Source organism: Uranotaenia lowii, chromosome 2 (genome assembly GCF_029784155.1).
Source record: "Uranotaenia lowii strain MFRU-FL chromosome 2, ASM2978415v1, whole genome shotgun sequence".
Taxonomy (NCBI): Eukaryota; Metazoa; Arthropoda; class Insecta; order Diptera; family Culicidae; genus Uranotaenia; species Uranotaenia lowii.
The window spans coordinates 298,853,155-298,875,004 of NC_073692.1; the positions used below are offsets into that span (position 1 = coordinate 298,853,155).

At 33.9% G+C, this 21,850-nt stretch overlaps 1 protein-coding gene across 1 annotated transcript in view; it reads right to left on the minus strand.

Moving 5' to 3' along the window:
• The window catches only part of LOC129748418 (homeobox protein six1b), a 113,252-nt gene that overhangs the window by 24,205 nt on the left and 67,197 nt on the right, over positions 1-21,850 (minus strand). Inside the window, exon 4 of the mRNA XM_055743038.1 lies at positions 19,193-19,297. Within this exon, the coding sequence (XP_055599013.1) occupies positions 19,193-19,297 (105 nt within the window). The remainder of the gene's footprint in view (positions 1-19,192; positions 19,298-21,850) is intronic.

Below are 21,850 nucleotides of genomic sequence, written 5' to 3' on the forward strand. Positions count from 1 at the left end.
AAATTACAAGGCTGGATTCCAACACTGCTGTTGAAGTTATTGACCACCCCTCTCTAAGCCGCATTCAGGGAATTGTATTCCAGCAAGATACCATCGACATGACGGAGGTAGAGCTTCTTGCGGAGCTCAAAACACAAGGCGTGATTGCAGTAAAACGCATCACAAAGTTTGTCGATAAAAAGGTAATTAAAACTCCTTTGACGATATTGACTTTTGCAAGCACATGTCTCCCAAAAGCAATTTATTTTGGCTGGACCCGAGTTCCAGTAAGAACCTTCTACGAATCACCCATGATTTGTAAAAACTGTTTACAATATCGTCATACGAAGAAAAGGTGTAAGGAGGAAAGACGCTGCATCCGATGTTCTGGTAGTCATGAATTCAAGGAAGATGAAAGCTGCAAGTTGCCATTCAAATGTCCCCATTGCCCCGAGGGTGACAATGATCACTCAGCTGTTGGACGAAACTGCCCGAAATATCGTTTGGAAGAAGCCGTCATTCGCGTGAGAACTGATGAAAGTTTGTCTTGGACGGAAGCTAGAAAGAAGATCGAAACACAATTGCATACGTCAAAGAAACCATCCTACGCTACTACTGCATCTCAAGGACCATCCATCGAAATTGCCAAAAAGGATAAGCAGATAGAAGAGCTTACCAAAAAAGTTGAGTTGTTGTTGGAAAATCAGCAGCGAATGGTTCAACTTGAAGCTAACTTCAATAAGCTGAAGCAGATGTATTTGGATAAATGTCGTGAGTATGAAACTATAAGTGATTTGAATGATCTGTCTGATTCTCTAAAAACTACCAAATCTACGAAAATTGTCAACGATTACGAATCAGTAGCTAATGTCAATCCCAGGAACAAACGTGCTAATCATTCACCACCGGCAGTTGAGAAGGATAAGAAGAAAGTAGCTTTAAATTCTTCGAATAATTCTCAATGGAATTCTTCATTTGATTCCGATCATAATGAACCTGGTTTCGATGAACCTTTTCTGAACATGACATTACGTTCCCAAAGATCCCAGTTCTTTCGCGATCAATAATTCACACATCAACTTTAACAACCAAAGATCAACAACTCAACTTAACATTCAAAATATCAACAAAATTCAATCATTATCAACAAAAGAAAATCAACAATCAATGGAAACATCAAGATCTATCAATACTCGAAAATCATCAAACGCCGATTTGAGGTATGGGGTGTGTGAAAGTGTAGTAGCCACCCCATCGTCCAAAGTGTGGGATGTTCGGGAAACTATCCGGGCCGCCAACCTCCAACCCGTCGACAGTCTACCGCATCTCACAGCCCTTTTCGGCGCAACTGTAACCCCCGAGCCTGGCTCCTTGCTGGCACCTACCGCTGACATAGTATCATGGCAGGTTGCTGGCATGGAGCACCCCAACAATGTACAGGTCAGTACCACAATAAATTACAATCAAACTGTGCCAAACGCTGGTCCACCTTTCAGAAATGCCAACCGAGAAATCAACGCCACCCTTATTTCATCTTCGCCGAGTTGGGACCCAGGAGAGGGCCCGAGCACCCGCCAATTCAAGAAATCTACAATATCACCTATCCAAAATTCTTCATCGAGGACATCAATCCACGATAAACGGCATCGGTCACCGGTTTCTAAAGGTCGGATTTTCATTTTACAATGGAATATTCGAGGTTTTTGGACCAACGCAGCTGAGTTTATACAGGAGATACGCAGTGAGTTACCGATTATTCTTTGTTTACAAGAAACATTAACAGAAAAATATGGCCGTTTCCTCGAGGAAAAATATTTTATATATGAGTCAGTGTGTCAGACGTCAAGCAAGAAGGGACCTGCAATTATAGCAGTGCTCAAAGAAGTTCCCCATGATCCTCTCGATATTGCCCCAGAAATTCCAGCTTTTGCGGTGAGAATTCATTCTCCAATAGCAGTGACAGTAGTAAGTGTGTACAATAGCTTAAAAAAACCGGATGATGCTTATCATGCACTCTCGAAAATAAGCGATAACATTCCCATGCCAGTTATTTTTGCTGGTGATTTTAACGGCAGACATTTCACGTGGGATAAAATAAACTCGAATACCATGGGTAACACCATTGCTACCTGGGCTTGTGAAAACCAGCTCATCCCTCTTAACGATGGATCGATCACCCGTTTCGAAGCAGCAGGTCGTTCTGATTCTTCCATCGATGTAACCTTCGCATCCACTGATATTGTCAAACATTTCAGTTGGAAAACATCAAATGAGCCTTTCAATAGTGATCATTTCCCAATTTTTATTCGACTTGGTGACAATGGCCTAATTATTCCTCATGTCAAGAAGTGGAGACATAAAATGGCTAACTGGGAGGTTTTTCAAGCGAGAATTCAAGATCTGATAAGAATCAATTCTACTTCTTCTGTTGAAAACTTATCTAAAATAATAATTGGTGCTGCAAATGATGCGATTCCTCAAACAACTGGCAATACTTCGTCAAAGTTTGCATACTGGTGGTCAGACCATATAGGCGATCTAATAAAACAACGGAAAAAGGCACTTAAAAAACTTCGAAAAACTCCACATGGTAGTCCTTCTTGGATATTAGCTAATGATGCATTTCGCAAGGCTCGTTATGAAGCAAAAATAGCTGTTGAAAAAGCGAAAAAGGATTCTTGGGAAGCATTTGCAGCTTCTTTTAGCCCTTCCACATCCATTTCCACTATTTGGGAAAATTTTTCGAAGCTCACTGGTCGTAAATCAATCCGAACTCTCAAAATGAAAATTGATGACGTTTTTGTAGAAGATCCAAGCATAATTGCCGAATCCTTTGCTTCGAAATTTGAACAGAATTTTATATTCAACAATGATTTCCTAGAGACTCACTCTGAAATAGAAGAATTATCTATAACAGATATAGAAGCTAATCCAACTATAGACTGTGATTTTTCAATGGAAGAATTATTATTTGCCCTAAATTGTGTGAGAGGCAAATCAGTCGGGCCTGATAATATTTCCTATGAAATGCTTCAACATCTTCCTCTTGCCGCAAAATGTCTAGTGCTTGAAATTTTCAATAACCAATGGCAGCTTGGAAATTTTCCTGAATCTTGGCGTGAAAGTATTATAATTCCGATACATAAACCTGGACAACCTTTTGGAACATTAACCAGTTACCGACCGATTTCTCTTACATCTTGCCTCAGTAAGATATATGAAAGGATGATAGACCGTCGAATACGAAATTACATTGAAGAAAACCACTTACTTCATGAAAATCAACACGCTTTTCGTAAAGGATTTGGTACAACAACTTATTTTAGTACTTTGACCGATATAATAGCTGATCACAGACAAAAAGGATTATGTACTGAGATAGTCCAGCTCGATTTAGAGAAAGCTTATGATCGTACTTGGCATCCAGCAATCATAAATGCAGCCAAACATGCGAAATTGGGACAAAGATCTATTGGAGTTATACTCAACTTTCTAAAAAACAGAACATTTCGTGTCACTGTAGGAGGTTCCTTTTCATCAGTGAAATGTCAAGCAAACGGAGTTCCTCAAGGTTCAGTGCTGTCGGTAACCTTATTTTTGTTGACAGTAAATCCAATCTTCGAAGTTGTTCCGGATAATGTCACGCTGCTTGTTTATGCAGATGATCTACTATTAATTACTGGACATAAATATACAGCTATAGCCAGACGATATCTACAGAAGGCTGTTGACCAAATAATTATTTGGACTAATACTTTTGGTTATAGTATAAGTGCGCAGAAGAGCAACTTATTACATACCTGCCAAAGAAAGACTCGCCATTGTTTTTCCAAAAAAAAGAACATTAAAATAAAAGAACTACCTATTCCAAAAGTTTCAAGCATTCGAATCTTAGGAATTCATCTAAATCGAAAGGGTAATGCCCTGGCTCATGTTCGAGAAGTGAGAAAAGCATGCAGTTCGAGGATCAACTTTTTGCAGGCAATAAGTAACTTTGGTAACAGACAAACGATTTTACAAATTGGAATGGCAACAATTGTGTCAAAAATGATGCATGGAATTGAGATGTTTAAACCAGAAGAAGTTTCAAGACTACAACCTATCTACAATAGTGTTCTACGAATTTCATCAGGAGCTTTTCGAACTTCACCGATTGACTCTATTGTCACAGAATGTGGTAGATTAGACTTTGAACATTTTCTATGTTCGATCCTGATACGACGTGCATGTAGTGTTATCCAGAAACCAAGCCAAGGGAAAATTTTATTCAAGAGAGCAGACCAATTTTTTAACCAACTGACTAGTGAACGATTGCCAACTATTTGCGAACAGCTTATTGAAGGAGGACGATCCTGGAATGCTCGTATTCCGAAAATTGATTGGTTCATAAAAAAAAGATGCAAAGCAGGGTCGAATAAGGATGCAGCAAGAAGAATTTTCCATGAGCTACACAACAATAAATACAGACAATGTCAAACCTTTTTTACGGATGGTTCTGTAGCAAACGGAAAAGTTGGAATTGGAATTAAAGGGCCAAATTTGGAAATCTCGGAACGCTTGCCAAACACTTGTTCCATTTTTTCTGCAGAAGCTGCTGCTTTAGCCAGTGCTACACACAGATGTACAAACGAGGCTGTATGTTACACAGATTCAGCAAGTGTGTTACAAGCATTAGAAAAAGGATCCCAACATGCGTTTATAAAATTCATTGAACATCTTTCTAACAAGAAAAACATCACATATGTCTGGGTACCTGGTCATAGTTCTATAGCTGGAAATGAAGAAGCAGACAAACTCGCAGAGTTGGGGAGAAGTAGCGACGTACTCTGGGATACTGGAACTCCGGCCAAAGATGCGATTACATGGGCATTATCTCGGTTATTTGTATCCCAACAACTAGTTTGGTCAACCAGAACAGAAAACAAACTGCAGAGGATAAAACCACAACTTGAAAAATGGCAAGACCTATCAAGCCGAGATGAGCAACGAGTCATCACCCGGATCCGTATAGGGCACACCCGATTGACTCATGGACACCTGATAGCGAAACATCCTGCACCAGTTTGCACTTCTTGCAATACCTCGTTGTCCATCAAACATATTTTAACGGAATGCAAAACATACGACGCTTCAAGAAAACATTTCAAGATTAGTGAAAATCTCAGTGATATAATCAATAATGATATTGAGTGTATGAACAATCTAGTGAAGTTTCTTAAAAAAAATAGCTTATTCGAAAAAATGTAATATAAATTAATATTAGTTATTACGTGAGGGTAAAAGTTCAAGACTAAAAACCCTCTTTAAATAAATGTACAACAACAACAACATCAAAGGAGAACTGACGTTGTGGTTCCAAAAAGTCGGTACGGTCCAAGGAATATTGAAAGAAGGTAGTGCCGAGAGCCATATTGGATTTTTTTCGTGACGTCACTGTTGCCAAGCTGTCGAAGGTTTATACTGGTAGAACTCAAATTTCAATGTTAAACACATTAAAGAACTAAATTAAAATCCAATTTGATTCGGATTATGTTGTAAGGCCACTAGTTGATTGTGCTATGAGGTTTCTTTGTGTTTAATAGACTGCAGTGTGTATTATTCTTGAATTTGTTATTGAATGCACAGTCATGCTCTTTGTGAAACGAGCAAAAATAATAATTTTCCCCTTTCAAAAGGTCTGATTGGTAGTTTATGGCAGTGCACCTCATCGTCATGATTTGAATCTAACATGGTGTACCATATGAATTTCTAATTTAGAACAATTAACCCCAATAAAACCATTGCAACTTTGGTTTACTAAATTCCAATAAAAGATTGTGGTTGGATTCGAAAAATACTATTTTTGGTTATTTTATTTTATTAACGGTTCAAACCTAACTGATTTCAACATTTATAAGCAAAGTTTTGAACTAATTATCAAGTTTTGTCAATTTGAGTTAGGATACCTCAGCAACTTCAATCGTCTGAATTAAAGCAAAACAATTACTACATTCAACTTTTTTAGTATCAGTCTTGAAGAACAATAATATTTCTAGAATTGTGTGCCTTCAAAGTTGAAAAAATCTTCATTTTTTTTTAATTGCTAACAAACATTGAAAAAAATCCATATAAATTCACATATTATTGGCAACAGTGACGTCGCAGGCGGTAATAATACTAAAGCAAGGCTGCCTCGGCACTACCTCCTTTAAATATTCCTTGGGTACGGTCCGTTTGTATGTGATTTGACAGTTGCTTCAGTCCTTTGGTTGATTCACGATGACGTATGTTCCCTTTTGTGGTGACAGTTCGAACGTCCTGTTTACAAAATTTTACGAACAAGAAATGGGATGCGGTGAAATATTTCGTATAGTTGCACGGTAATGAAATTGAACTCAAAACTCACTTTGAGGATAGAAAAAACCAAGTCCCATGTTGTAAACTAAATTTAGAGCATTTTTTGGTTTCTTAACGGTTATCTCTCCGGGAATGAACAAAAATTTGTAAATTTTTAAGAATTTCGAAAATGAGGTTTGTTTATCAAAATGTTACAACATGTTTTTAAAACCCTTTTTCAAAACATTGCTTCTGGACTAACTCGCTTTGCATTGAATATTCTGGAACAGCGCTTATCTACTTGAAACAAAAAATCCAATCAAAAATCCAAACGTGGAAGCTTTTGAAAAATTCGAATGTACTGAATCAATTTTCCAGAAGTTTATTGTGTTATTTTGACCGGAAACTGTAAACAAATGCACATACTTGTACGACAACACTATTCAGGGACAGAAGTGTGGTGGATACGCCCCTTCCACAGAAGAGCGCATAGCGATAAGTTTAAGTAAACAGCGAACTCAGCATAATCCAAATCACGCCACCCGAGCGACAACGATTATGCTGAGCTCTGCATAAAGAGTCACGTATTGACTACTCAAACGGGGTTCGTTAGCATTTAAGTAAGTGAAATAAATCCCTTCTAGTTTAGACTCCGAACTGAACGGTCGTTCTTGATCGTAGGTATATCACCGTCCAACCTACTGATAGTGACAGGAACAAGGATAGCCCTTCGAGGAATGAGGCTATCATATCACGACGATCCAGGCCAGAATTAGCACAAAGTGTACAAGTTCAATGTAGATAGCAGCATCGAAGTGAAGCGCATTACCTGTGCGGGACGGAAATTGATAAAAATAACCATCTACAATTGTTTAACAAGAGTGAAAAGTGAGCAGTTCATGTATGTGACTTTTATAATAAACTAGCTGATTTTACCCGGCCTTGCTCGGGTTCATAAAAATATAAATCAAAATGAATCGTTTGACTTTTAGAAATTTTAGAAGCTTTATATTCATTATTGTAAGTCGTAATTATTTTTTAAGTTTTGATTGAGATTATTTACTGTTTTTATCGTTTTCATATTATTGACAAACTTATAGTTATGAGGTTTTCTTTAATAGAAACTTAAAACAATTTCTTTTGTATGCTTATTAATACTATCACGAAAATCACGAAAAAAAAATTATTTATCCATCATTTTTAAGGAAACTTGAATAGATATCGCAATATATTTTTTATTTTCAAATGAGAAAACTGTTTTTTATCTTTCCCATTCCCCATCTAAAATCCCACTTTTCAACATGGATGATCTCCCCATTAAGTGGTATATTTAAGTTTAATTTACTTAGAAACTTCTATTAAAAAAAACTACCGAACCTCGTTGAAGGCTCACTTTGCATGTTTCCAATTGTATGTGTGTTTTTTTCGCTGTTTTATTTCACACTGTTTTATGATAAGCTTTTCTAATGTTGAAATTTCTCCTAATGGTTTTTGAAGTAAACGAAAACAAATCATCTCGGAACCAATATCGCCCATTTTATAATGCTACTTAGCTGATCCCATACGAACTCCGTTTCGCTTTCAACTTTGAGTAGGATGTCATGAACAGTTTGTATGAAAGTCAATTGCCAAGCATTCTCCAGATGCACTTCTGAATTCATTGTTAAGTAATAATTGCAAAAATATTGGTCGATCACTTTGTCTGTCGTCTGCTACTAAATTTGAAATCAGAAATCCTTTGACCGTACCAAAAAACCACGTGTATAAATTTCGACTAAATCATTGCATAACAACGCAATTATTGCCAAAAGTTAAACCCCTTCCGGGGGCTCTTATACAATCTTTGATACCTGAAATCGATTGCCCTTCCCTCAAAACTCCCGTGTGCAAAATTTCAAAGCTATCCACTGTACAATATCGTCAATATTGCTAAAAACAGTGAAAAATTAATTGATATGGACGACCCCTTTCGTCGACACCTGGCAAAACATTTGACATCTGAAATCGATTGCCCGTCCCTGAAAACTACCGTGTGCAAATTTTCATCCCCATCCGATGTATAATAACGACGATATTGCAAAATAATTGAAAGGTTTATATGGACGACCCCCTTTGCCGGTCCCGTACGTGAATTTAATACCTGAAATCCATTGCTCATCTCTCAAAACTCTCGTGTATCAATTTTCGCCTGAATCCGATGTATAATAACGACAATATCGCATCAACAGTGAATAGTTAATATGGACGACCCCTTTGGCCGACCCCTGATTTTAGTTTGGATAAAAGAAATCAGTCGATTGTCCCTAATAACTCCTATGTGCAAATTTTCATCCCAATCCGATGTATAAAAACGTCAATATCACTAAGTTACTGAAAATTGTATATGGACGACCCTTTTTGCCGGCCCCTTACACTGAATTTGATACCTCAAATCGATTGCACGTCACTCAAAACTCTCGTGTACTAATTTTCATCTGAATACGATGTATAATAACGTCAATGTCGCAAAAACAGTGAACAGTTTATATGGACGACCCCTTTGGCTGACCCCTTACACAAAATTTAACACCAGAAATCGATCGATCGTCTTTCAAAACACTTATGTGCAAATTTCCAACACGATCCGACGAAAAGTAACGTCAATATCGCGAAAACAATATTTGTCTTCTATGGACGACCCCCTTCAGAAGGGGTCATCCGAAAATCTAAAAACATTTTTCATCCTTCCTGGTCCTAATGAGCATCCATGCCAAATTTCAGCACTCTAGCTCTTAAGACGGCTGAGTCTATAGAGGACAAACAAACAAACAAACAATCAAACAAACATACAGAAATTGCTTTTTATATATATAGATAAAGCCTAAATATGGGGTGGTTCTCTGCCGACGAAACCGTCGTCGCGCAGAACACTTCCAAAGAACATTCAACCATCGCTTGGGCGTTGGTAGTGATTGCCGCTGCTTTAATTAGCTACGTGCTTCTTAAAGCACATTCGCGATACACCGTGGCACGCCTACGGGATATCCAGCAAAGCCAACCAACACGAGTGCAGCTGGAATAATAAGAATAATAAGACGTTAAATCTTTGCACCCGATATTGTTAAAGTAGAAGTTCTGAGATATCATATCAGAGAAAACTAAAAAGTATGTGGAATTTAAAGCAGCTTCGGAAGGCTTTCAGTGCCTCTATTTCAAGTGCTGCTCCCACTGAAGTGTGTGCTGAGTGGAAAAGCAAATCATCCTGTGAATGTGGACATCACGGCTGCCGCACCACACAATCAAGCGACTGTATATCGGCAAAGCTGGGAGATCGAAGCCGAGTACTCGTCTAGTTTGGCCGATTTGAACGTCAACAGTAAACCACTGAGCCCTGAACGTCAACAGCAAACCACATGGCGAATGAAGAAACAGCAAAGTAATTCCGAATGAGACCGGCCTCAACGGTCGTGGAAGGACAGGACCGTTGGTAAGCTAAAGTTTTATCATAAATAATTGCTTAGATTTTAGATGATCACATATTGTAGGACAGTTTGAATTTGCTTTTGATGTACGGTTACAATTTTTTTTTGTAACGTTTAAAAAATATAAAATAGACCGATAGGTTTCTAACCGACCTTAAATAACATATTTTATAAAATATTGTCATTGAGTGTGCTTAATATGTACTGTTTAGCATATGGCAGAGTTATTCGATGGCAATGTCTGATTCTTTCTGTTTACCATTTTTGTCAGTCCCTAGTTCCTTCTATGATTTCGATAAGACTTTTGAACAAATTAAAAAAACCCAATTTAATACACTTAACAGTGGATTGTAGCCTTTCTTTCAGTCTATAAACTATATTTGGATACACATGACACAAAATAATAAATTAATGATAGATTTATAAACTCTGAATAATGATTAAATTATTTCGAACGTAGTAAATCCTTAAGAATTTAAAAAATTAAGATTTAAAATTTTTTAAAAGATAACAGTTTTTTGATATAATTATAATTTTTACATGAAGAATAACATAATTGTAAACTAATTGAACATTTTTGAATGATTGAATTCTGGAATATCTTGTATGAGTCCGTTTCTGTGACATTATGATCTTATAGGGTAAAGGACCCTAAGACAACGGCTTAAGGAAGCTTTTTTCATTATTTCAATAGAATTGCCTTCCACGTTGTTTTAAAACTGATGTTTAGTAATTGAACTATATTTCTTATACTGTTTTATGAAACTATGAAGGAAATAGATCAATCCATTACATACTTTTTAGTCAATTTATGATTTATTTTCCTCATTCTTCCTTCCTTCACTTATACGGTAGGAATCAGAATAAAAAAGGGGATTGATTTTGTTTTGTTTTGAACGACTTTATGTACAAAAAATCATATCTTCCGATTTTTTTATCCAAACTTGTATTGAGATCCAAACCAGAGACTCGTGAACTCTTATTTCAAAGTTTAAATTATTCATTCATCTAAATTCTCTTGTCATTTTGAACTTCAACGGGAGTTTTTAGCATCGATTTTCCATGCATCGTCAAAATTCAATAGAAATCGAGGTTATCGGTCCAGGAATTGATTTTTTTCCTCGAGTAGTTGATTCCCATTTAGAGAATTTCTGAAAACTGGAGAAGTTTAAGTTTTAGTTTTCAAGGATCTCTCAGTGAACATTCTGTAGAGCAAAGCGTTTGGTCGTATGTAAGATATTGCAGTTTGAATGAAAGAAGTTGAAAAAGTCTAATTTTCATATAATTGATGTATCTAATGTTTCAAATACTTGAGAGAGGTTTAGTGTCATCAGATAATCGAACCTAAAATAATCAAATCTTAAAATATAAAATTATGAAAAACAATGTCATTGGAGTTGAACGTTAGAAATGTGTAAAGTTGGAGATATTCTTGCGTGCACTCAAACGTCTATTACCCAGCAAACATTTTTGTAGGTATATTTCTCAAAAAACTCTGCTATACGTTCCATATACATTATAAATTCATCTTATATAACTCGAAAAAACACCATTTACGTACTAAAGTGGAGGCAATATACATACATATTTTTAACTTCTGGCTTAAGCGATAAGAGTTGTAAAACTTGGAAGATATACAACACCTTTTACCGTACATCCTGACAGTACGCGAGAGATCGCAAGTTTTGCTCTCAATGCATGCAAACCGTTGCCAGCGACAATATTTGCTGCTTCTCTCATTGGCCAGTTTATCCAAATGGACCCTCTGATTTTTAGAAATCTGGTTGCACTGCTTATCGCAAAGAGAACAACAAGGTTGTTTTCTCATTTGAATCCCGCACGCGGGAGACAAATTTGCAAACATGGCGGACTTTTGCCATATACGAGTCGGTAGACTTTAACTAACCATTTTTACGATCATTTACTTGGTTTGGTAGGAATTACGATTCGCATTAACATTGTTAACGAGTTGAGCTGACATTTCTTATGCGATGTTATGTTTGCTGGGTAAATTATGCACGGTACTGTTAGTAAATAATTTGTAAAACACCAACCACTTAGCTAAAAAAGCCATCAATTCTATGTTCATTTAAAACCATGCATTATAAGCAATGCTGAATACATTCAAGTAATTTATTGACATAAAAAGACTTTTTGCACTTATCTCTCAGCACATCTAGTTCCTAGCTTCAAAATTACTTTATTGTGTTGTGATTAATTAGAAATCAATTATGTTCATTCTCTATGAGTCCGACTGAGGTCAGCAAAAAATAGTAAAAATGAACCGATCTAATTCCAATTCTTGCAAAACGGTTTCCTATTCCTGTCGCAAAATTACGACGAATTATGGGGGCTGAGCGATTCGATTTCAATCGAATATTGACAAATTTATATAGTTCAGATTAGTTTGAAATAATTTTTCTAATTTTATTTCAACACTTTTCTGTTGAATTTGATGATTTTGATTGTTATATGCATTGACAGGAAGCGTTAAAACAAAGAAACACGTTGGGGGAATCACTAAGTTCGTCTTTCAATATGGCGGAGTGTGCCAATAATTAATTTCACTTCGAGATTTCAAAATCAAATATCTCAAAAAATAGTTTTAAAAGTGACAAATTTGTGATAGAAAATAAATTCCCAGGCGTAAGTTTATCATGTGAAGTAGTCTATTAAAGTGGAAAGTGATTTTTCGGCTCTAAAACATGCATTCATGAATTAAGACGAATAAGAGGGATACGACGGAGGAGGGTACACCTCCTATCTATAAATAAGAAGAGGTCTAAAAATGAAGAGTATAATTTTAATTTTTGTCGATTATGTCGCTTTGGTCATTTTTTCTTTTTCAAAAATAAATAAATGGAAATTTATTTATTTTTGAAAAAGAAAATGTTGTCAATCTTGTAATAGTTGAATAAACTTGGTCGATTAAATTCATATTCAAATTCAATTACCTGTTTTAGAACGGTCCTTAAGTATCTGTTTACATGCATAACTAAAGGCGAAATAAATATACACACAAGCGTCGCTAAAAGCTCGTGGTGTGAAGAGAAAACCGCTTTTGAATATGCAACGTGTTTTTCCATTTATTTTTAACATCTCGTTCGATTTTTCCAAAGAGCGTATGCGCCAAATGCAAACAAATAGAGTTATTAGCTGGGTGAAAATAAGTACATTCTTAGACCTAGCTTACAGCATTCGCCCTTTCCTAAAATTGATACCGATCTGTTGTCATACTGGATAGGGGAAATATAATTGATATTATTATATTGATAATTTTATAAGACAAATATATTAAATATTTACGAGCATAAGTTTTTACAACCTTCGGTTCCACTTACCGTTGCAAATGCTGGTTTCCTATGAATTAATTCAAATATTATAATGTCATAGAAACGGGATCGTACAAGATATTCCAGAATTCAATCATTCAAAAATAATCAATTAGTTTACAATTATGTTATTCTTTATGTAAAAATTATAATTATTTCAAAATACTTTTATCCTCTAATTTTTTATTTTGAATCTTAATTTTTTAAATTCATTCAAATTAATTCCTTCGAAACACTTCAATCATTACTCAGAATTTATAAATCTATCATATATTTATTATTTTATGTCATGTGTGTCCAAATATAATTTATAGACTGTAAGAAAGGCTAGAATCGACTGTTAAGTGTATAAAATGGAGTTTTTATTTTTTCAGTTTTGTCTTTTTTGTCAATTTTGTTTTTTTTTGTCAATTTTGTAAGTTTTGTCCGTTTGGTCAATTCAGACAATTTTGTCAATTTTGCAGATTTTGTGATTTTTTTTCGATTTTGTCCGTTATTTCAATTTTGTCAATTTGGTCAATTTTGTCAATCTTGCCCATTTTGTACGTTTTGTCAATTTTGTGAATTTTGTCGATTTTGTTTATTTTGTCAATTTTTGTTTTTTGGTCATCCTGGTCCAAATGATTAATTCGGATCTAGGATCTATATGCATAATCAAAACAAAAATTTCCAAATGCTTTCAGCTTTACTATGGAGGATTTGGTGGCGCTACTGTTTGGTTGTTATCTTCCATTGGCTTCAGCAATTCGTCATCGTCTTTTCTAGACACCAACCCCAACAACAACAACGCAACAATTGCACAGGTTTCTCAATGCGAACGAAAAGCTTCTCAAGAGAAAAAGAGAAAAGGGAACAACAAACTAGCCCGAGAGCTTAAAGCTCGAGAAAATTTGTCTTATTGGATTCAATTTGCTTCCACGGGCGAAATTCTCTCCTGTCGTTTGTGCTTAGAAAAAAGCTTCTTGAGCACGAACGGCACGTGAGAAGATGAGAGGATGTGCATACATCGTCCGCGTCCCCGTGTCGTTTTCCCCTTCTCAGAGAAATTTGTGCTTGAGAATCTATCGTTTGGCGAAGGATGAGACTTTCAATCACTATAGAAATACTACGATGTGAGAGTTAAGGCCCTATGCTTTCAGCATTATGAATTAGAATTTAGAAATGTAACTTCCGTAATTATGCCGCATGTTTCAAAATGGTTTTGGTTTCGGTTTGGCCGTTGGCTGGACTGGTCATCAAATCATGATTGATTTTCTCTACTCTACATTACTCAAAGAATGGCCTATTTGGCTGTTCATTTCGTCATATATTACCGTTTCTTCAGTATTGTAAATTTCTTTCAATTTTATGACTTGTTTTTTTAAATTTTGTCGATTTTGTCGGTTATATAAATTTAGTCAATTTTGTTAATTTGTCAATCTTGTAAATTTTCACAATTTTGTCAATCTAGTCAACTTCGTCGATTTTGACAAGTTTATCAGTTTTGTCAATCTTGTCAATTTCGTCAATTTTGTCAATTGGGAAAATTTGGTCATTCTTGTCAATCTTGTAAATTTTGTTAGTTTTGTCAAATCTATCAATCTGGTCAATTTTGTCAATTCTGTCATATTTGTCAGTTTTGTCAAATATGTCAATTCTGTAAATTAAGCGAATTTAGTCGATTTTGTGATTTTTGTTTAGTTTTATGAATTTTGTAAATTTTGTCAATCTTGTCCGTTTTGTCAATTTTGTCAGACTTTTAAAATTTTGTAAGTTTAATCTATTTTTTATTTAATTGTGTTTTATGAATTATGCAAATTTGGGCGACTTTGTCAATTCTATCAACTTTGTCAACTTTTTCAAATTTGGCAATTTTGTAAGTTTTGGTTTTTTTTCAATTTTGTCTGTTTTTTCAATTTTGTCTATTTTTTGTTTTTTTTTTTCGATTTTGTCAGTCTTTTTTCTTGTCAATTTTGTCAATTATGGCAATTTCATCAATTTCTTCGAATGAGTCAGGTTTGTTAATTTTGCATTTTTTCCAAGTTCATCAAATTTGTCATTCTTGTCAATTTGTCATTTTTGGTATGTGAACGGCCCCCAATTCCGTCAGTTTTGACAATTTAATCAGTTTTGTCAATCTTGTCAATTTTGTTAATTTTGTCAATTTTGTCAACTTTGTCAATTTTGTCATATTTGTCAATCTAGTAAATTTTGTTAGTTTTGTCAATTCTGTCAGATTTTTCAGTTTTGTCAAATATGTCAATTATGTAAATTTTTTGATTTTGTTTTTCGAGTTTGTCATATTTGTTTAATTTTGTCGATCTTGTACATTTTGTCAATCTTGTCCGTTTTGTTAATTTTGTCAAACTTTTAAAATTTTGTCGATCTTGTTAATTTTGTTAGTTTTATCTATTCTTTAAATTTTGTAAGTTTTGTCTATTTTGTGAATTTTGTCGATTTTGTCAATTTTGTCAATTTTGTCATGTTTGTCATTTTTGTCAATTTTGTCAATTCGGTCAGCATTGTCAATTTTGTAGACTTTGTCAATTCTTTCAATTTTGTCATTCAATTCTGCCAATTTTGTCAGTTATGTTAATTTTGTAAATTTTACGAATTTTGTGAATTTTGCCGATTTTGTCAATTTTTTCAAATTTGGCAATCTGGTCAATTTGGTCAGTTATGTTTATTTTTTTCAATTTTTTCTATTTTTCGAATTTTTTCGATTTTGTCAATTTTTTTACAGTCAATTTTTTGGCAATTCTGTGAATTTTGTCGATTTTGTCATTTTTGTTAATATTGTCAATTATTTATTTTTTTTTTGAATTTTGTAAATTTTGTGCATTTTGCCAACTTTGTCAACCTTGTCTATTTTGTCATTCTTGTCAAATTTCTCAGTTTTGTCAATTTTGTCATTTTTGTTAATTTGGAAATTTTGTCTAGTATTCATTATTTTTTTTATTTTTTAAATTTTGTTCATTTTGTCAAGTTGGTCAATCTTGTCAATTTTGTTGGTTTAGTCATTTTTGTCAGTTTCGTCAATTTTGTCAATTTGATCAGTTTTGTCAATTTTGTCAATCAAGTAAATTTTGTCAATTTTGTCAATTTTGTCAGTTTTTTCAATTTTGTCAATCTCTTCAATTTGCTCAAATCTGCCAACTTGGTGAATTTTGTCAATTTTTTTCAATTTTGTCAATTTTGTGAATTTTGTCAATTTTTTCAGTTTTGTCAATTTTTAAAATTTTGTCAGTTTTGCCGACCTTTGTATTTTTTTAAATTTTGTCCGTGTTGTCGATATCGTCGATTTTGTCAGTTTTGTCAATTTTGTTAGTTTTGTCAAGTTGGTCAATTTAGTCAATTTTATCATTTTTGTCAATTTCGTCATTTTTGTCATCCTTGTCTATTTTGTTATTCCTGTCAAATTTTTCAGTTTTTTCAATTTTGTGAAATTTGTCAATTTTGTTATTTTTGTTAATTTGGCAATTTTGTCATTTATTTGTTATTTTTTGAATTTTATAAATTTTGTTTATTTTGTCAACTTTGTCAATCTTTTAAGTTTTGTCGGTTTTGTCATTTTTGTCAATTTCGTCAATTCTGTCAATTTGGTCAGTTTTGTCAATTTTGTCAATCAAGTAAATTTTGTCAATTTTGTCAGTTTTTTCAATTTGGTCTATCTTTTCAATTTTGTCAATCTTTTCAATTTTCTCACAATATGATATAATCATTTTATTTTAGGACAATCCGAAAAAAAATCTTTATCATTGAAAATGAGCTCAACCCCATTCAAGTCTGTCAATCGGAATAAGATATAATTCAGATTGGAGAAACTTAAAATCGAAAATTTTGAGTACTTAATTGTAACTGAATCAGATGTAAATATCTTGGTGAGATACGTTTGAATTATTATTTTGATATGCTCTCCTGATCGGGTATATACAATAACATAAACCTTGAAAAATACCATGAACAAAGACGCTCTACACTTTTGGATGAAAATTAAGATCCTGGAAATGGTTTCTAAATGATTTATGAAAAAGCGTGATAAAATCGAAACAACAACCGTGGTAAAATCTAGCGTGAATTTGGCGAGTAGTGAAAAAAATGAACAGTGATAAAATCAAGAAACTACTGTATAATTTATTTGAAATTATTGTTGGGATTGCACTTTCTCTTTTTTTAATGTTTTTTATATTTTTGAAAACTTTGAAATATAAACCAATGCCTATTCTGAATTTGCATTTTTATTCGAAATTTGTTTCTAATGAATTCTTAGTTTTATTTGTAATAAAGTTCAATTCTAATAATTCTTGATTAATTGGTTTTAAAATGTTGGGCTTGGTTTTTACTCTACTGACCTGATTTGAGAGCTTATTTGAGAATATGAGTTATGAAATCTTTTTCTGCACTCTGGTAATATGTAAATCAATAATCTTCTTCGTTCAATTATATTTGTTGGTGATTTGAATATGAGTTTTAATCTGAAGACTTCTTCTAAAATCGGTATCTGAAGTTAGTAGAATTAAGCTTTTTGTGTTCAGAAATTCAAATACAGCATCAATATTTTTTTAAATTAGGAGTTAATCACCGTTGATTTTATTCAAATCCTTTTTTTGTCACTTGGAGTTGGAACATCGCGAGGGGAGGGGGACAATAAAAAATAATGCGAAAAACAAATAAATTGAAATAAATTGCACGGAAGCTTGTATGCAACAAAATTGCATACTATATCATTGCACAAAACCTTTAAATAAAATAGAAAAAGAAGAAATTGATATTTGTTCCAGCCTTATTTTATTGGCTGTATAGCTGAATGTTATATTCTTTAAGGAAGAATATTGATACGTGATGGAAAGTTTTTGTTATTAAAACTACTCTTCGCTCATTTTCAGCACCTTTAATCTCCTTCTAGCCATCTAGAATCTTCAATTCTTGAAATAAACTTTTTAAAACAGATAAAATTCACTAAACTCACTGATATCGCCGATAAAATTGATATAAGTGTTATCAATTAGTATTTAAAAATAAAAACAAAATAAGAGTCCAAATATAGATTTAAAATTCGCTGTGTTCTGTGTGTTCCTATAATTGATTTTTTATTCTGCTTTATATTTATGGAGTTATGCACTTTGATGTTGATGTCATATGAGGATTTTATTTTTAAAATTCTTGTTGTTGATTTTTATAACTTAATTTTTTTTTCAGCTTTTGGATGGAAAAATCTTCTACACGAAATTCAGCAATATATTTAGACTCACATAAAAAAAAAGGTTTCATCTGTAGAAAAAACCTCTCTTCTAAAAGGTATCTAATCTCACTTTTATGTTGAGGTGTAAAAACGAAAATATTTGGAACACAGTTCAAAAAGATTATCATATGTCTAGTACATAACTAATATGTATTTTAAAACAAGAATATAAGCAAAAATCTACAAGTATTCTAATATGAATAAATGATTGTCGATAGGACCCTACCGTGTACTTTTTCACCTTTTTTCCTGGGCACTATATATATTCAATTGTTTTTATTATTATTTTCGGTCTCGATGCTCTCTTTTCGGTCTATTATTGTTTTTTTTCCTCCTCCCCTACGTGCGTATGTATTTGTTCCCCGGTTGGTTTTTGGTTAACAGCTTTCTGATATAATTCGGAAAAAGATCTCGGTAATTCGATACTTTTTTCGGTTGATGTGCTCCGGTGACTTTTCGGAAGGGAGCAACAGCGCTCCCAAATTAAAGCAGATGAACGAAACGCGGAGCATCCGAATGTACATACCTCGATGGTTACGAATCCCTCAAAAATATAAGGTAGTATGACGAAATCATTTCCCTGTGCAGTAGCAGGTTTATGACCTCGAGAAATTCAAAATGGTTGGGTAATAAAAAAACGGAAAATCAGTATAAGACACCCCAATGATATTTGGATCTTAGTTAGCTTGCACTCCAACAAAACTTCCTTCTCAAATTAGAATTCTTCTCAAAAATATACAACTTGATCAAAAACTAGCGCCATAAGGACTCACCTCAAACAAACTTATCATAAAAACTGAAGGCTACATTCATGACAGGCTAGAGATGGCTTGGAGTGATATAAACTATTTCTCTAAACAAAAAAAAAGTAGAATGAAACCTACCTGGGTGGTTGTTAATCCAGTTGCTTCGGCCAGCTCCCGTTTTTCCCTCGGCGATGGGTAAGGATTATGCGCGTACCAATCTCGTAGAACCGATCGGGATTTTTCCTGAAATACAGTGCGGCGCGGGTGGAACATAAAGATTCGAAACGAGAGAGAGAAAAAAAACGAACCGATTAACTTGTTTCATTCTTCAAAGCAATTGTCGAGAATCGAGAGAGAAAAAAAGGAAAATTTTCCGCTTCGGTAGGTTTTCTTTTGTTTAGATTTTTCTCTATCGAAAGGTTGAAATCATCATGTTTTTTTTATCCTGTTTCTAAACTAGAAAGGAATTCATTTAATAAGATTTGCCGAAGGTACCTATTTGTTTAGTTGCCCTGTCTTGTTTGGATATCAAATTCCGGATTGGATTTGGATTTTTTGAGGTCTCAAGATTTAGATTGGCAGAAGCGGAACAGGGCACTGCCAAGCGGAACGAAATTATCTTTGTTTTTCCTTTTGGAAACTTTTTTCAAGTGGATCAGCTGACATAAGTTAGGTTTGCTCTTTTTGGTATGTGGTGCACCTTAAATAGATGAATTGCTTATGGGTTTTCTTCAATATACTTCTTTTTCTAAATCATGCTATCAGCTTGATACTGTGTGCGTTGCAACACACTCATTTGGGAAAATCTAAATTCAATTTGAAAAGAAAGTCTTCTTTAATAAATTACCTGTCTTCTTTCCTGAAACTGCATAAAATTTTTATTTTCCTTATATAAAGTGAAAGCAAAACATTAGACTTTAGATTACACACATTTCGATTTCCACAGTCGCAGGCGTGGCTCAGTAGAACAAGTTCCACCTCGCCAATGGTTGTTATTCCTTGATTGACCGAGGCCATCAATTTTGTTCAAAGGTCAAAAGAATGGTGTCTGGGATTGACAGCACATTCACAATGCCCAAAATTGATCCTCTTTCTTTTAACATCAATAACGGCGCCGGCCACGTTCTACTAGTAGTGATAGATTTGAATAGAGAGAAAGTATGAAATAATAATGTTGTGCTTTAAGACCGAGGTAATCTCTGCTTCTTGGCAAATAAATTGGATGGTGGAATGGGGGAAAACGATTCGATTGGAAGACACTTTTGGAAACAATTGATAATTTTTTTCTATCATTTACCCTCTACATTATTTTTTTTGTAAATGGGGTCCTATAATTATTTTTTATTACATTAAACTATTCTGTCTTTCACATTTTATTCTAATTAACAAACTTTTAATAAGTTCCTATATTTCAAAATATTTTTGTACTGTAGAATTTTACTATGTATGTGTATGATCTTGCAAAGATTGAATTTCAAGCATAATTCATGTTTTGGCCGATTTTTTATTTTCTGATTACATATAAACGTTGATATGCAATCATTTCGTTCAAAACCTTACATACACATTATTTAATTTAAATTAAAAATCGTTTGGAGAAAGAGTCAATCAGAGAAAAAAATCAAAATAACATAATAAGATTGCACATCGCTGACTATGGAACTAATGATAATCTTATTACCGATCAAACGACGTCCAAGTTGCCCACTAACCCTCCTTTAAAAAAATTGTTTCTGTACCGTAATCCGATAATGATTGTGTCGATTTTATCATTGCTACTTACGAATTATTAACTTCTTGGAACGAATTAGAAATTGAAGAAAACTTAGCTGCGTGCTTTAATTTTTCTATGAAAATTCTTCTGGAAAATCGACCGTATTGAAGATAACAGGTTCTTGGCCTTGGACATCAAAATACAACACTGCCCTTTAATTTTATATCGATGATAAAAATTTCAATTTATAATTTTGACACAAGATGTAAAAAAATTCACGTCCTTCCAGTCGAACGCCTGCTATAATATTCGAGATATTCGTTTTTAATTTTTTTCCTTTCAGAACCTTCCACTACTTACCTTAGAAGTTAGGGATAAATTAGGATTTCATTTACAAAATCTTTATTTTTGATCTAAAATTTCCTGACTTGACTTACAAATTTTTTATAAAAATTATCGATCGAATATTGGATAAGGTTTCTTGAAAAGTTGTGCGGTATTGGTTTTTTGTGGATTTTTGTGCATTCTGGAAAACACATAACCGATGACCCAAAAAAAACGAAAATTCTTGTATGGGAGATGAGAGCATAACGAGCACCCGGGGCATAGTACCCAAGTAACAATTTTAGCTTTATTATGGTCAGCAAAATTACGTTTGGACTATCGCATTAATCTATATAAAAAGCTAAAGCGCATTCTATAACATCACCTGGACTCTAATAAAGCCAAAATCAGGCTATTTGGCCCTACCCTAGAAACGTCATCAAGACATATCATTGTTGATCATCAATGTTGGCCACCAAAGCTTTTTAAAAGCTATTATTAAACATGTTAGAATTTTTTGTTTTTTTCGATTCTGTGAGTTCTCGGAGTTTTTTTTTTTTATTTTTTTAGCAACCATAATGGTTGATGAATGATGATTGCATTATTCAGATATGGTCTGATAAAATTAATAGCTAAAAAACCAATGTTTTAACCATATAATGAGCGTCTTTTCTACTGCCAGTCAAGATTTTAGGTAAAATGTATATGAAATAGTATCTTAAAATAAATGCGCCTCGTCAAATCTGATGGTCAATCAT